The sequence below is a fragment of the Microtus oregoni genome, unplaced genomic scaffold, assembly GCF_018167655.1.
Source record: "Microtus oregoni isolate MIOR12 unplaced genomic scaffold, Mior012 000018F_ref0000195, whole genome shotgun sequence".
Taxonomy (NCBI): Eukaryota; Metazoa; Chordata; class Mammalia; order Rodentia; family Cricetidae; genus Microtus; species Microtus oregoni.
In genome coordinates, this window is record NW_024543077.1 from 2,364,842 (window position 1) to 2,380,250 (window position 15,409).

Genomic DNA, 15,409 nt, shown 5'->3' on the forward strand with positions numbered 1-15,409 from the left:
GCCTCTGCCTCCTATGTGCTGGGATGAAAGGTGTGCATCACTATACCCAGGCCCAGTTTAAATATTCTAACAACCTCTCCAAATAACTGACTTTTAGTTTCGCTGACACACGGTGCTCACTTTCTGCTTGTGGATTTGTCCTTTACCAGTGCCTTCCTCTGTCTAACATGGGCTCAGCTTGTCTTCCTTCTGCCTGCTTAGGTTACTGATTTGAGGCCTTTCCTCTTCTTTTTAAATAGAGGTGTCAGATTTTCCTCTAAGCTCTTTTGTTATTTTACATATTCCTTTAACATTCATGTTTTATCTTCACTCAGTTCAAAACGCTCCCTGATTTGCCTCAGCATTTCTTCTTTTTGATCCATGGCTTGTAATATATGCATTGCATAATTCCTAAGTTTTTAGAATTTTCCAGATATCTTTCTGACAGCAATTTCTAATTTATTTTTACTTTGCTGAGAAAACTACTCTGTGATTTTAATAATCTTATATTTGTGTCTTTCTTAGTACCAGATAATATTTTTAGATTTCTTGGTTGATATGACAAAAACCACAAAGCCAGTGTGTTTGTATTCAAGAGAAATAGTTCTGCTAGGTTAATGATTCCTGGAGAGACGGGAATAAACATCTCCTTACCCCAGACAGGACAACAAAGAGAGACCAAACACATGATTTTACAGAAGTCTAGTTTGGGGTGACTTACAGAAGCACGGGCAACTTCTGTGCAGACACACCACTCAAGAAAATGTCTTGCTCCTCCAACAACCATTAAAGGGTTACGTCCTTAGGAAGGGGCGGGGCCTCCCGTGACAAGGACTCTGTCTGGCTCTCTGGGAAGTCCCAGCTGTTCTGACTCCATACGGCAATGGCACGTCATGCCCAGAGGACAGAGTTCCACAACGGGAATGTAAGATGGTTTATTTTGACCTGTTTTCTCCCTGTGTTCGGTCAGTAACTCAAAGATGTGTTTCACTCTCTAACTTCAATTGTGCCCACTCGTTTGTCTTTCAGGAACACGAGGGTTTTAGCTGTCCCTGGAACTGCAGGGTTTTTGGCTCTTCTCCTAAGGGCGTACAGCTGCTGTTCATACAAAGGGATTATGCTGTTATTATGAGAACAGTCTTCATTTTCCTGCCATGTCCTCTGTCTTCCTGTGACTATCACACAAGCCCAAACCCGGCCATGAACAATGAATAAAAGCTTCAGCTGAATTCTTTAACTATCTTCTACAGAGCCCCCGATGTCTCCCGTGTTCTGTCTGTGGTGAGCAGCACAGCTTCCTGCTCATGTCTCTGAACACACCTGGATTTCAGCTGCCTGAGACTGTAGCTCTCTGATGATGTAAGGAAAGCAGTGACTTTGAGCATTATCTCCTTTTTGTTGGCTTAGACATCAAACTCCTCTCTTCTGTTCTAGGCTGGCACAGGGTGGCCCGTCCTGAGTACAGCCGTCTTTCCTGTGTTACTTTGGTGCTGACCTGACACAGGGTGGCCCGTCCTGAGTACAGCCGTCTTTCCTGTGTTACTTTGGTGCTGACCTGACACAGGGTGGCCCGTCCTGAGTACAGCCGTCTTTCCTGTGTTACTTTGGTGCTGACCTGGCACAGGGTGGCCCGTCCTGAGTACAGCCGTCTTTCCTGTGTTACTTTGGTGCTGTCCTGCTTCCTCTGAGTCCACAGTCACTTCACCTCCATTCTACCTGTCCAGTATTCAAATGCTTATTCCATTGAACCAAACAAGGTCAAGAATTCATTATATATGGAAATCAGTGAAAATAAATTGTTATCAAACGTTCCTTCCACAGGCCCCCCTCCCTGCTACTGCCCTTCCTAGCTCCTGCTGATTATACCTGGGAACTGCAAGTTTAAAATCCCAGAGGGCTCTCTGCCAGGAAGCCAGAAAGCAGCCTTCCCGTCTCTGTCTGGGTAGCACTTTTCCTCTACTTTATTTATCCAAATAGACTTCTCTATGCTGGATCTTTGAGGACTGTTTTGTTCTCACCATGGCTATGGATTTATCCCTTATGTCTCTATCACTTCAATCAATGGGTGTTTAGGAGAGAATGAAAAAAGTGATTCATTTGCCATTCCCCAAACTACCTTCAGAACTGTCTCCCCATCTAGGAGTAAAGCAATGTTCCACCCTGCGGAGATGGAGCCTCTGTGCGATGGAACACAGGCAAGCGCTATCGTTTTAACAACCAAATGTCACTGTTGGTGCCTATAAATTTGACAGCCAAAGAATATGGACATTGTTTCCATCAAGAAAACAAAACACAGCTTCTTCAGGCTTTCCTTCACCCAGAGAATTTGGTCTCAGACTGGCCACTGGCCAGCTCCTGTCAAAGTCAGAGTTAAAACCAATAAACTATCATTTAAGTTTTACATAGGATGTCAGATGACTAAAATCAATATTCTCGGACTGCGAAAGTTCTCTCCCCACCAAGCCATATTTTCTGTACCAGAATTAGGATGCTGTCCTTTTCACAGATTAAAATTTCCTCCCTTTAAGGAACTGTTCCCTTGCAGCAGGGACGGGAAGCAACTGGTGGCTGTTGTACTTCTACACAACTGCTCTGACTGATGCGGGCAGCACTCACTTTAGGTCTTAGATCGGAAGCTTTGACTTTGGGGTTTTGACTCTTTGGAGAGCCCACGTGATATATCGAGCTAGAATATCACCTATGCTACACTCAAGCCTCTAGACAAGTCTGGACTTCGTCTAGGCTAAACAACCAGCACAAGCTTTCAGAGTGCTGGAATTACAAATATCACCACTCACCCAGCACAGTCTTAAATAGGGGTGGTTTCACTTTCCCCAACATTTGGACACTCTGTGCATACCCCATGAAGGCCCAAGGGGGTAAGCAAAGCTACACAGCTCGCTTGAAATATTGCCTAAAATAACCACAAAGCACAAGGAGGTGCCTTGCCTAGCAAGCCTAGCTTGGTTCTCTATTTTGCTTTCAGTCCCTGTAATTCTCAAGCTTTTCTTCCCTAGCTCCAATAACTGGATAGTGACCTCACCTCACAGGATAGAGAAACACCAGGATATTGTGGAATTCTGGTCATCAGTAATACGTAAGCAAGCTGCCCATGCTGTGATTTTCTCAGCTTTGTCTCATTCACGGAAAAAGGAGATACTTCCAAGTCAACTCTGAACTCCTTTAAATTCAACTCCACCTTACACCGACACATCACTGGCTTCCACCTCACACCAATGCATCACTGTGCTCCTTCCACTGATGGTATTGAACAAGCGTGCTCACACATGCCCACACATGCCATACAGATGCTTGTCTCCTTACATGCCTCGTGATCATCAATTTTACTTCAACACTAAACTATATCATTACAATGTGTGATTACTAAGTGGCACTTCCTGAAATTTGGGGGAAGCAAGTGGAGAAACTAGTAAACCAAAATATAATTCTGCCAGGTGTTTTATTTCTTTATATAAGTATCTTTACCCTTTTTATAATTCATTTAAGACAATACCAGAATAAATTGCCATAAGTATATTTAATAGTCTTGAAAGTAAGACCTGAAGCTTGCTTTGTGTCTGTGATGTGTCTTCTTCACTCTCCATCCAGAAGCTGTCTGGTTTCTACTACCTCTTGGAAGCTGCATACAACACAACAGTCCCGAGGAAAACGATGCTAAGTTGGGCATTAGGAGCTGGCAAGATAGCGCCATAGGAAAATGCACTTGCTTCACAAGTCTCAAGACCTGCCTGTTTTTTTTTTTTTGTTTGTTTGTTTTTTTAAGATTTATTTAACAAATACAAGTGCTCTGCTTGCATGTACACCTGCATGACAGAAGAGGGCACCAGATCTCAGTACAGATGATTATGAGCCACCATGTGGTTGCTGGGAATAGAACTCAGGACCTCTGGAGGAACAGTCACTGCTCTTAACCTCTGAGCCATCTCTCCAGCCCCAACCTGCCTGAGTTTGATTCATGAAACTCATGAAAAAAGCTATATGTGGAGGCAGGCATTTGTAATCCTAGCACTCCTTGGCTGAGAGGGGAGGTCAAGACAGGATCACATTATCAGTACTACTGGCAGTACACCTGCGAGGCTCTCATAAGGCCCCAGGTTTGATCCCAACCACCTTGGGGAAAAGCAGCCGCCTCCTACAAATACTGGAGAACTACACTCTTGCAAAACATCTACTCGTAAGAGATCTGAACACCTTTCCTTAAGAACAGGGTTCCCAGCAGCCCGACTTTGATAAAATGTTGGATCTGTAAAGATATATGGACTGAGCCGGACAAGAGACCTTGCCAGCAACATAACAGTTACTGGGAGAATTACTTGGCTTGACACCCTAACAGGAAAACCAACTACTAATATCTTTCTGGAATAAATAAATATGCACATTAACAAACATCAGTTTTGAAGATTGAAAGCTGCTGCGGGCAAGTTGAGAAGCACTACCTTCGAGGTGCAGGGAGAAAAAACTTCTAGGTGGGGCTAATTAGGTCCTCAGGAGTTAGAACCACTTGGCAAGCCAACAGCAGGAACAGAAACTCAATCTTGTCTCTTTCTATCATCTTGCAACGGATTTTTATCACCAAAAGCAGGCAGATTGAACAGGAACTTGGTGTGTTCAAATCGTCCACACAAGTGAATCCCCATGGCTCTGTTCTATGTGGCAATGTACTGAACAGAAGATGCAGAAGTAATTCCTTTAGGGCTATCAGAAGAATAAGCAGCAAAATCAAGGTCAAATATCAAACATTCCTGACCTTGTCCCCTCACCAGGCTCTCAGGCTCTGACTTGTAAGTATGTGTCTGCCTACTAAGTATGGCCTTGGTGAGCAAGAGTACCCCCAAAGTATATCAAGGCTTGGTCACTGTCTGTACCCAGCTACAGTCCAGTGCTTTACTGTATTTACCATAGGATCGACATTAGATCCTAACTTCCTGATGCCTCAGTGTTAAAACCAACGGGTCTGATGCATCGTGACAAAGAACCATAATTCTTTCTTTGTAGGATCCGCCTGCCTATGCCTCTCAAGTGCTGGGATTAAAGGCTTGAGTCACCACTGCCCAAGTAAACTGAATCATTGGAAATAATTTTATTATTTGGTATGCACCGGTATTTTGCCTGCATGTATGTCTGTGTATAACATGTGTGCCTTATACCCATGAAGGTCAGAAGTGGGTGTTGAATCCCCCGGAACGGAATTATGGATGGTTGTGAATCGCTGTGTGGGTGCTGAGAACCAAACCCAGGTCCTCTGAAAGAGCAGTCAATGCTCTTAATCACTGAGTCATCTCTCCTGTCAAAATTTCTTTTGAACATAATATAAAAATCAGTATCACTTTAAACAAAAGCCAATTATAAATATCATCACCAAATAGGAAATAAAAATCAAACAGAACTACACTAGTCTTATAAGGCACAGAGAACAGGATTAACTTCAGTTACACAGAGACCCAGCATTACAGTATGTTGTGAAGAAGATCTAACAAACAATGGCACATGGGGTTTCTTGGGGTGGTAGACAAAACCTTGAGATTCCATTTCCCACAATTCTCCATATAATATAATCCAGCCCCATTAAACTCATAGCAAGGCTTTCTGTTTTGTCTAGAATTTCATATGAAAATGCAAACAACCAAGATGATTTGGAAGGAAAACAACTAAATTGAGGAACTTCAACAAACAACAAACACCAGAAAAATGAAAATCTACAGAAGTGAGAGGTATTAGAATGTGCTGGAGTGGAGGGCCCAGCACAGATCTGGAGCAGCCGACCGTGACCTAACTCACACCAAAGTGAACAGGGTGCACATGGGTCTCCAAGGAACAGAACGCTAATATTAACCATGGGCACAAAACCGATTCCAGACGAGCTGATGCTGTGACTGCGGACAGTAAAACCGTAGAGTTCTGAAGAACACACAGAAGGCCAGTGTTTCTTAAACCAGGCCCTGAAGCCTCAATTATAGACTGGAAGAATGAACGAGGCCACGAGCTAAGGGTGGGGACCATGCTCCAGCTGCACATGCCAGACAGTCCCTTCATCCATAAAGAACAAGGAACTCTGTAAACTGGCGGTATAAGAATTTAATAAATAGCCGGAAGACATCAACTGACACCTTACCAAAGACTCATCTAAAGTGTGTACAATAGCGCTGCGAGAACGGAACCCAGAACTTCAAGGGCAAACCCTACACACCACGCAAAGACCAAATGTGCACACAGACCAGGACGCAGGGCAAAGATGGAGTCAGGCAAAGAAAAAGTTCTTTTGGAAAAACTTTAAACAGCATTTACTAGAGCTGAAGGGAGGTAGTCACACTCCAATCCCGTGATTTACTCCTCGGTTTCTAGCCAACTGAAACGCACTTTTATCTCCATTAAGAAACACGCGCTAGAACACACATGGAAGGGCTAATTTTAATAGTCTCAAATTGGAGACTACCAATAGTGAAAACAAATAAATAAATATATATTTGCATAATGGCTTCAAGAGTCAATTATAGTTACAGGAAGGCAAGGATGACTCTAACAAACACGTTGAAAAGCTAGGACACAAAGGTGTACATATGATTTCTATAAAGTGTATAATTAGGTAAAACCAGTCTCTGGTCTCTTAAGTGAAGGTACCTGGTTAGTGTGGTTGGAATCGTGGAGGATGGCGGGAAGCACCAGAGCATGCCAAAGGATCACCAGTCTTTAGTAACGGTTATATATAAAGATTGGTACGTGAACCGGGCAGGGGTGGCACCTGCCAAGATGTGTATTTGAACCTATGGAAAGAAGGAACACAGAGCACGGAGGGAGGCTACTCACCTGTGTCCTGGAGAGCCACTTGCTGCTTCTGCAGGAAGGCCACCTCCCGGCCCAGGGCTTTCTTCTGTCTTTCCAGTTCGTTTCGAAGCACCAAAATTTTTAACCGCAGACATTCGCTTTCTTTTTTCTAGGTAAGTAAAATCACAGGAAAATTTATGAATATAAAGAAAGTCACAGCTATAACTGTACATCCACCATGCTTCAAACCAACAATGGCCAAATACTCATCAACCTACGGATCTCTGTGTAACTATCAGCACCCATGACTTAAAGACAGAAGTAAGGAAGCACAAGTAGAAACGAACCTTGTCTAGGAACTCAAATCTCTAGCGGAAGTAAGAAGCAGGGGGAACATTAACAGTGTCAGGTGAACACGAGCTGGACGTCCAAGCAGACAAAGATCACACAAAATACCAGGCAGTCAAATCTAATGGTGTAATAGAATGATGCATCACAGTCAAACGACATTTATTCCAGAGATGCAGGCTGGTTGTCATTCAAACACACCACAATAGCAAGCTAAGGAAGAACGGCATCTGATATCAATGTGTACAGATAATAAAGGTATACGATAAAGACACACAACAAAACACACTACTTGGCTGGGCGGTGGTGGTACACGCCTTTAATCCTAACACTTGGGAGGCAGAGGCAGGAGGATATCTGTGAGTTTGAGGCCAGCCTGGTCTACAGAGAGAATTCCAGGACAGGCTCCAAATCTACACAGAGAAACCCTGTCTCGAAAAAAACAAAACCAACCAACCAAACAAACAAACCACACTACTTATGAATGATATAAAGACACAAAAGTTTCAGGAACAAAGAACAGTGGAAACACCTTTAGCTGGTTCCTTACATCGCACTTAGTGGTAAGAACTAAGCCCTCTCCCCTAGGTTTAAAAACAGATGAGAAGTTACTTTACTGCACCATGGCAACAAGAAAGGAGCCCAGCAGTACTGGACCACACTTTTAATCCCAGCACTCAGGGGGCAAAGGCAGGAGGATCTCTGTGAATTCAAGATCCCAGTAACCACGTGGGTGGCTCATAACCATCAATAATGAGATCTGATGCCTTCTTCTTCTGGCCTGCAGGTATGCATGCTGGCAGAATACTGTATACTTTATAAATAAATCTTTAAAATATATATGAATTAAAAAAGAAAGAAAGGGAGGGAAGGAAAGAGACACAGAGAGAGAAAGGGAGAGAGAGAGATAAACTGGCTCAGAGCCTAAGGCACTGGCTGCTAAGCCTCGCGACAGGTGCTCAACTCCTGGAACTCACATGGTAGAAGGAGAGAATTCACTTCACAAACCTGTTTGGCCTCCATGTGAGTACCACGACACATGAACAAACAAACAAATAAATAAATGGATTTTTTTAATCACTGAGATTAGAAATGTTTTATAATTGAAATTAAAGAATTGTTTGGGGGGAAAGAAGGAGCCAGTAGGGTTTTCTTTAGTGATCAGTAGGGTTTTCTTTAGTGATCAGAAGTCTTGGGTCTTCTGACATCACTGAGGGGAAAATAAATAAACTCTTCAGAAGTTTACTTGGGCAGAGAGAGAAAGAGGGGGGAAGAATTTTTTAAGTAAACACGATGTGGCTAGTGGAGGTAACTTGCTCTGTTCCCGGGTGCACACTCAAACTGGGAATGTTTTCTTTTTTCAAAGCACAAAACTTACAAGTTAATCTAAATACAAAGTTAACATAGGGAGACGTGAGTGCAGCGTGTTTGTGCTATGGCCCATGTGAGGATGCTGGCCCACTTACAGAAAGAGATCCATTAGCTCAAACCAGGACTGCTGGCTCCCGTTTCTGAGGAGTAAACAAACCCTGCCCGTGTGCATGGCTCTGCTTCCTTGTTCATACTTCAAAGGCGAGCTGATTGCAGCTCTTAACACAACGTAAGTACCTTCTACCGGGGGCTGCGCTCCACTCAGCTCTGCCATGCACGTACAGCTAATATCACTCATCCACCCCGATGATCTATCACCTTTAATTAGACTTCATTCACCTCTCAGAAATCACAGACATGCAACTTTGCAAGCACACATTCCTACTTAACGGGTCTTTAAAAGAAAATCATGGGAAACATTAAACAATCATTTAAAAATGGCAGCTTGATCTATAAATAATACATTAAACACAAAACAAGTACTTTCTTATAGATCACACTGGAGCTGAAACTCCTCAGACATTAAGTTCCGAAACAACCGTCCCGGGACTATGAAGGTTTCAAATGTGAAGTCATACTGAGTGGTTGGGCCCCTTCCATGGTCATGTTCCTCCGTGTATGGCGCATGTGAACGTCTACTTGGGTGCTGCAAAGGACTCGCTACTAAACTGATATGTATTTGTGTGTTTGTGCGCCTGTGTGCGCCCATGCGTGCACAAGCCAGAGCGCCCGTGTCACAGTCGGGAGTCAGCTCTCTCCCTGCCATCTCTGAACTCGGCTCGTTGGGCTTGGTGCCCTGTGCCTTCACCCAGTGAGCCATCTCATCATCTCTTATTAGCAAGAACTCAGTTTGATAAAGATGCAGTCAAAAAACAAAACAAAACAAAACAAAAACTCCCCTTTTCTATTTTAAGAAAAAGAACTAATTTCTCATAAAAATCTGCTATACTAACATAGATTTGCTACCGGCACTTTAAAATTAATTAGAAAAATCTTTTTAATTTCCCAGATTTGACTTCTAACATAATTAATAGTACAGCCTAAATTCTTAGAGATTATCACAATTAACATATTTAAGGATCTTAAGAGCAAAACATTTGAGAAATTAGTGATTAGAGCATGTTTTATCTTATCCGTAGTCAGCGCCAGCAACTGGAAGTAATTAACAATCTAGAAAATGTCTCAGAACTGTGGAAGTTAACAAATTGCTTCCAAATGTCAATTACGGATTGTTTTTCTTCCATCTACGTGTGGCCTATCATTAAGAGAGAATGCTTCCTCAGAAAATATTTAACCCAATTTATTAATTCCATATCTCAGTAGCATTATCAGTCCTAGAACTCAGGTATGGGCAGAAGATTAAGTTATGATAAGAGTTGAGCTTCTAAATAAGAATAAACGCCTACAAACTAGTCTTGTAATGAATCGAATGTATGAAGAAACTGCACATTTCCTGAGCGGTCCAGGGCACGCTGCTCTGAAGAGTCCACATTGGATTAGGCACACGACACATGCGGGCAAGTCCCCCTCTTTATTCTGTGGCTTTGCCCTGGAAGTGGCTCTAGAGGCCAGCAGGAAGCCATTGTCTACACCGGGAGGAACCAGAAATGACACGGGATGGCAGAATTGGGGAAGACAGAAAATAGGTACCCCAAATTCTGTTCAAATCAATGACTGAACCCAAAGGCACACGTGTGTAGATGAATACAAACTTGCTCATGGTCGAGAGTGAGAAATGAAGCTGGAATGAGAGCCGTGCAGGCTGGAGGCAGTTTGAGTTCAAGCGAGTGGACCTCGCGCGAAAACACATCCCCCAAAGCCAGGTCTCCAGATCACACTCAGAAGGTCCGAGGTGGCATGCAATATCGCTCAATCCATGAAGGGTCAGAGAATGTGACTCACTCTCTAGGACAGAGGATCAGTATGGGCGACCACAAGCCAGCGAAGGTGTTAGAAGAACCAGATAAACACTGAAGGCCACTCAGGAATATGCTCAGATGGAAAGCAAACCACTCGAGAAAATCTAGTGGAGAGCTAGAGATTAGTGAGAGGTCTAGGAGGTTTCTGTGTCTAGTCAAGATGTGACTAGGGACAACAGGAAAATGAACAGTGGCTATGCAAGGCTGCCCTACCCTGTACCAAAGCCTCACTGCGCCTCAGTGTCCCCAGATCAAACCTAACACGACACAAAATGGCCACAAACTGCCATCAGTTCCAGGCTACTTTGGAAATGCAAAAGTAATATGTGCTTGTATGAGGGCTTAGATTCAAGCAACAGTAATGCAGAAAATATTAAAATTTGAAGCTAAGACAATGTAGCTTGCTCTATTAAAAGCCATGATTGCTTCATCAAATGTAGAAAACTATGTAAGCCATTCATGAGTTAAACTGGGAAGATAAATCCTGAGCCAGTGCAGACCATCGCTGATGAAGCAACAACAGCATTCTTCTCACACCAGGCACAGGTGCTGCATTTAACGGGAGCAGGGCCTGACTTCCTCCTCTAGCCGGGCTTTCTGGGGTGCACTCCCACACCTGGCTGAACCTGCCATGATGCCTTGAGTTTGCCCAAACTCTAGCAAAGGAGCCTGAAGATATATGATTGAGAGAATTAAAGGAAAGTCTGCATAAAACATAAATGTCACATTCACAGGCTGGGGACCTCCACATTGTTCAGAGGGAAACTCCACAAATCCTTGTGAAAAATTCCAACAGGCTCTCTGGTAAAAAATTGAAAAACTAGCTATAAAATTCATTCAGCAAAATAAAGAAGTGTGTGTGTGTGTGTGTGTGTGTGTGTGTGTGTGTGTGTGTATTTGCCCTGCCTGGCTTTTCTGACGAACCTACAGTTGTGGCAGTTCGGTGCTGAGGAAAATAGGCCAACAGGTCCATGAGACGGAGATGAAACAGATGCACATGCACACGCATGTGGTCAGCTGACTTTAGACAAACATGTCAGGGTAATTAATGGGGGGAGGAAAAGCTGCTCACCAAGTACTGTTCTGTCAACCGAACATCAGTTTGGGGGAATGTTTTTATTCTTTCTTCATTAAGTTAAGAAAAATAATAACTTGAAATGGATCACAGATCTAAACACAAAGCCCAAACTCTAAAACTTCTAGAAAAAAAAGCAAAAAATTTCTGTAATCTTGAATTACACAAAAGATTCTTATAAAGACCAAAGGAAAGACATAAAACATTAAGAAAAAAAAAATACATCAGACGACTCATTTGGAAAAGTGTTCGCCATGCAAACACGAATGCCTGAGTTCAACCCCCTGAACTCATATGCAACCCAGACCAAAGCTGGGCGTGATGACCAGCACAAGCCTGCAGTAGCAGCGCTCGGAGGGCAGAGGCAGGTGAGCTCTGTGAGTCTGAGGCCAGCCTGCTCTACAGAGCAGTTCCAGGCCAGCCAGGGCTACACAGAGAAACCCTGTGTCAAAACCAAAAAACCCAAACCAAGGTCCAGGGTCCTGAACCTGAGAGGGTTCTCAGGCTTCCACTGCGCATCCAATACACACATAGATAGGCATGCACACACACACACTCAAGCACCCACATACACAAACATATACAAATACAGTAGATTTCATTCAACTTTAAGAACAACAACAAAGTGCAGGCTGGAGAGATGGCTCCATAGTTAAGAATGCTTCCTGCTCTTGCAGAGGACCTGGGTTAGGTTCCTGGAACCCACATATCAGATGGTTCACAACTACCTAGAACTTCCTGACCTCCAGTGGCACCAGACATGTATGTGGTGTGTATACACACACACACACACACACACACACACGCAAAACATTCATATCATAAAGGAAAAAATAATCTTTAAAACAAATTGTTTTCTTAAAAGAAAAAAATGCAAGCCTCAGACTTAAAGAACATTTTCCTGAAATACCTCTCAGGAAAAGAACTTGTATATAGGAATAAATATATATCACATATCTTATTAATAAGCACTGGAAAGACAGCTCAGCACTCAGTGCTGGCTGCTCTTCCGGAAGAGCCAAGGTTGATTCTCTACACTCACATGGCAGGTCACAGTTTTATGTAACTCCAATTCTATGGATCTCATGCCTTCTTTCGTTTTCCATGGGCAACAGGCACACATGCAGTGTGTAGACATGTGCAGGCGAAAAACATTTAGAAATAAATAAACAAACAAAACCCTCCAAGTAAGGCTGAAAAAAATTCTAATTAAAATTTGAAAAGAGTATTGCATGTCTTCTCTCATCAGCAAAAGCCAAAAATAAAAACAATGTAGCAAATGCCCTAAAGAAGTACAAGGGGGGGGGGACTAGGGGGGCATTTGGGAGGGCAGATATGATGAAAGCATAATACATGTATATGTGGAAATGTCACCGTGATGTCCATTAATATAGAGATCTAATATACATTAGTAATTAAAATAACAAAACAAATGGAAAAGGAAATCGGAACCGCTTTACACATATGCCAAGACTTAACAGATAAATACATTGTACTTAATGAGAGCCAGGTTTCTCACTATCAGAAAAAGATACTGCAAACAAACAAAATGAAGGAGAAAGCCAGAATAAACTCTGTGGCATTAGAACTGAAAACATTATTATGAACTCATGTTTATTTTCCTACAGATAGGTATACATTCATCCAGAGATAGCCACATCCACTGAGAGAGCTTTAAAAGCAAGAAGCACACCCAGTGACCAGATCGCGTTCCTAAATACCGACAGCCAACCTAAAGAGAGATGGCTGATGCCAGGGTTAAGACAGGGCAAACACAGAGGAGAGAACACCAAACGATGGCAAAAGAGGCAAAAGTAAACCTGGAAGAGTATTTATCATTTATCTATCTCAGGCTGGCCTTGAACTCACTAAGTAGCGTAGGCCTGCAACTGTACACACATACTTTCATCACCCCCAACACAGAAGAGATGTTAAGAAAAACAAAATACAGACCAATATTCCCCCTGAAAATAAAAGAAAAACATTCTCTAAATTTTTAAACAAATTGAACACAGTAAAAGGCTAAAAATAATTTATTATGACCATGAGGATATCCCCCAGGAATACAAAGTAGGGCTAACATTTTAAACTCAACCAATGTGCTCTAGCATAGAGCCACAAGAAAACAAAACACTTAGAAGACATACAGTCACCGCAACAAAAGCAGCTAACAAACCCCAGACACAATGTCAAAGGCCACCATGGTGGCGGCAGACATTCCCGAGGAAATACAATTAAAAGCCAGCATTCATGCTCGGCATGGATGTAAGGTGAGAAATTTCCAAAGCTCTGCAAGGCATCAACTGTAAACTCTGTATCTTACTTAAGGCTGAGTGGGAAGAGGTTTGAAAAGGATGACTGGTTGGTTTTAGCATCAAATATGCCTTTCACTGTGCCTCCGCTTGGGCTAGAGTGAAGAGTGATTCTTATGGACTGAAAACAGTTGGGATGGGGCAAAAGGACGTGGACCAATTTACAAAGGGAGGTAACTGCATTTCTCCTGTACCACAAGTAAACTTAGGGTTTATAACGAGGCACTGTGTTGAATGCATTCCTTTTCTATTTTAACTTTTATTGATGTATATATCTGAGTGTCTCTGTGTGTATGTATGCCACATGTAACACGTATGTACAGGTGCACGTGGAGGCCGGAAGAAGCTCAGTCCCCTAGAGCTTGAGTTATAGAGTTGTGAGTCTCCCCATGTGGCAGCTGGGGGTTAACCCTGGAAGAGAATTAAGCACTCTAAGACGAGCCATCTCTCCAGCCTAATGGATCCGTTTTTAAATCCAATAAACACTCAATACTTGCTTCACATTTACCACGAGCAAACATTTGCCTAGATTCTGGGAATCAAATGGGAGGAGAGGTTGGGTAGGAAGGAAGAGGGAAGGAGGGAGAGAGGGAAGGAGGGAGGGAAAGAAAGTGAAGGAAGAGGGAAGTAGGAGGGGGTGATCCTAAGCCTCACAGAGTTTAGAGAGACAAAAACATATTAAATAGATATCATGCTACATGGTAATAAATATTACAGAGAAAAACCATGCAGGGGAGGGAACTGTACTGGAGTGTGATTTTCAGTAGGGTTATTAGGGGACTAGGTGGCTTCTAGGTTCACTTCCAGTTCAAAACTCCCTTGACTTCCTTCTGTGCAAACTCGGCAGCGTAAAAACACGGAGTGACCCTGTGAACCTGACTTGGTGAACTCGCACATTCTATCACCTTGCCCCGTGTGTCACCACTTATATTTTAGAAAAACAGGATTAAGCATACATGTTTCCACACTGAGACAAAGCACACGCCACCACTCAATGACGCAAGTCATTTCCCAGTCTTGCCTGGGAGAGAAAAGTAAGAAAAATAAGACCTAGCAAGTTCTCCCCAGGCAAGGGTCTTAAAAATGCAGTGTTTTTGTGCAGTGCAGAAAGGATTAAAACCTGATACTTTATCCTCCCCCTACAATATACTCATGGCCTGGAATTTAGTCTTTGATTGATCCTAAGTTATAACACAAGAGACAGTTGTTTCTCTAGCATGGAGGAGTTCCCACAGGCAAAGAAGAAACAAGCAGCTAGTACAGTTATGCGGGGACCACCAGACACCTGCTGTGTGTCAGGCACAGCACAAGTGCATGTATGGACAGCCAATATCAGCAAATTCCCACAGACTGAACACACACTATTAGCTCAATTCCCAGGAGAGAAAACTGCATAGGTGCCTGAACACAAGCGCCCTGCCTAACTCCACGGACACGTGACTCTGTGGTCGGAGGAGAGAGAACTGCATAGGTGTCTGAACACACGCGCCCCGCCTAACTCCACGGACACGTGTGACTCTGTGGTCGGAGGAGAGAGAACTGCATAGGTGCCTGCACACACGCCCACCGCCTAACTCCACGGGCACGTGACTGTGTGGTCCTAGAAGAGGGAACTGCACAGG

General features: G+C 43.2%; 1 protein-coding gene across 3 annotated transcripts in view; it reads right to left on the reverse strand.

The window, feature by feature from the left end:
* Window positions 1-15,409, reverse strand: part of LOC121459049 (UV radiation resistance-associated protein) — a 215,635-nt gene that overhangs the window by 101,943 nt on the left and 98,283 nt on the right. For all 3 annotated transcript variants that reach the window (XM_041668550.1, XM_041668551.1, XM_041668552.1), the window contains one exon: window positions 6,805-6,931. In XM_041668550.1, coding sequence (XP_041524484.1) covers window positions 6,805-6,931 — 127 coding nt within the window. The remainder of the gene's footprint in view (window positions 1-6,804; window positions 6,932-15,409) is intronic.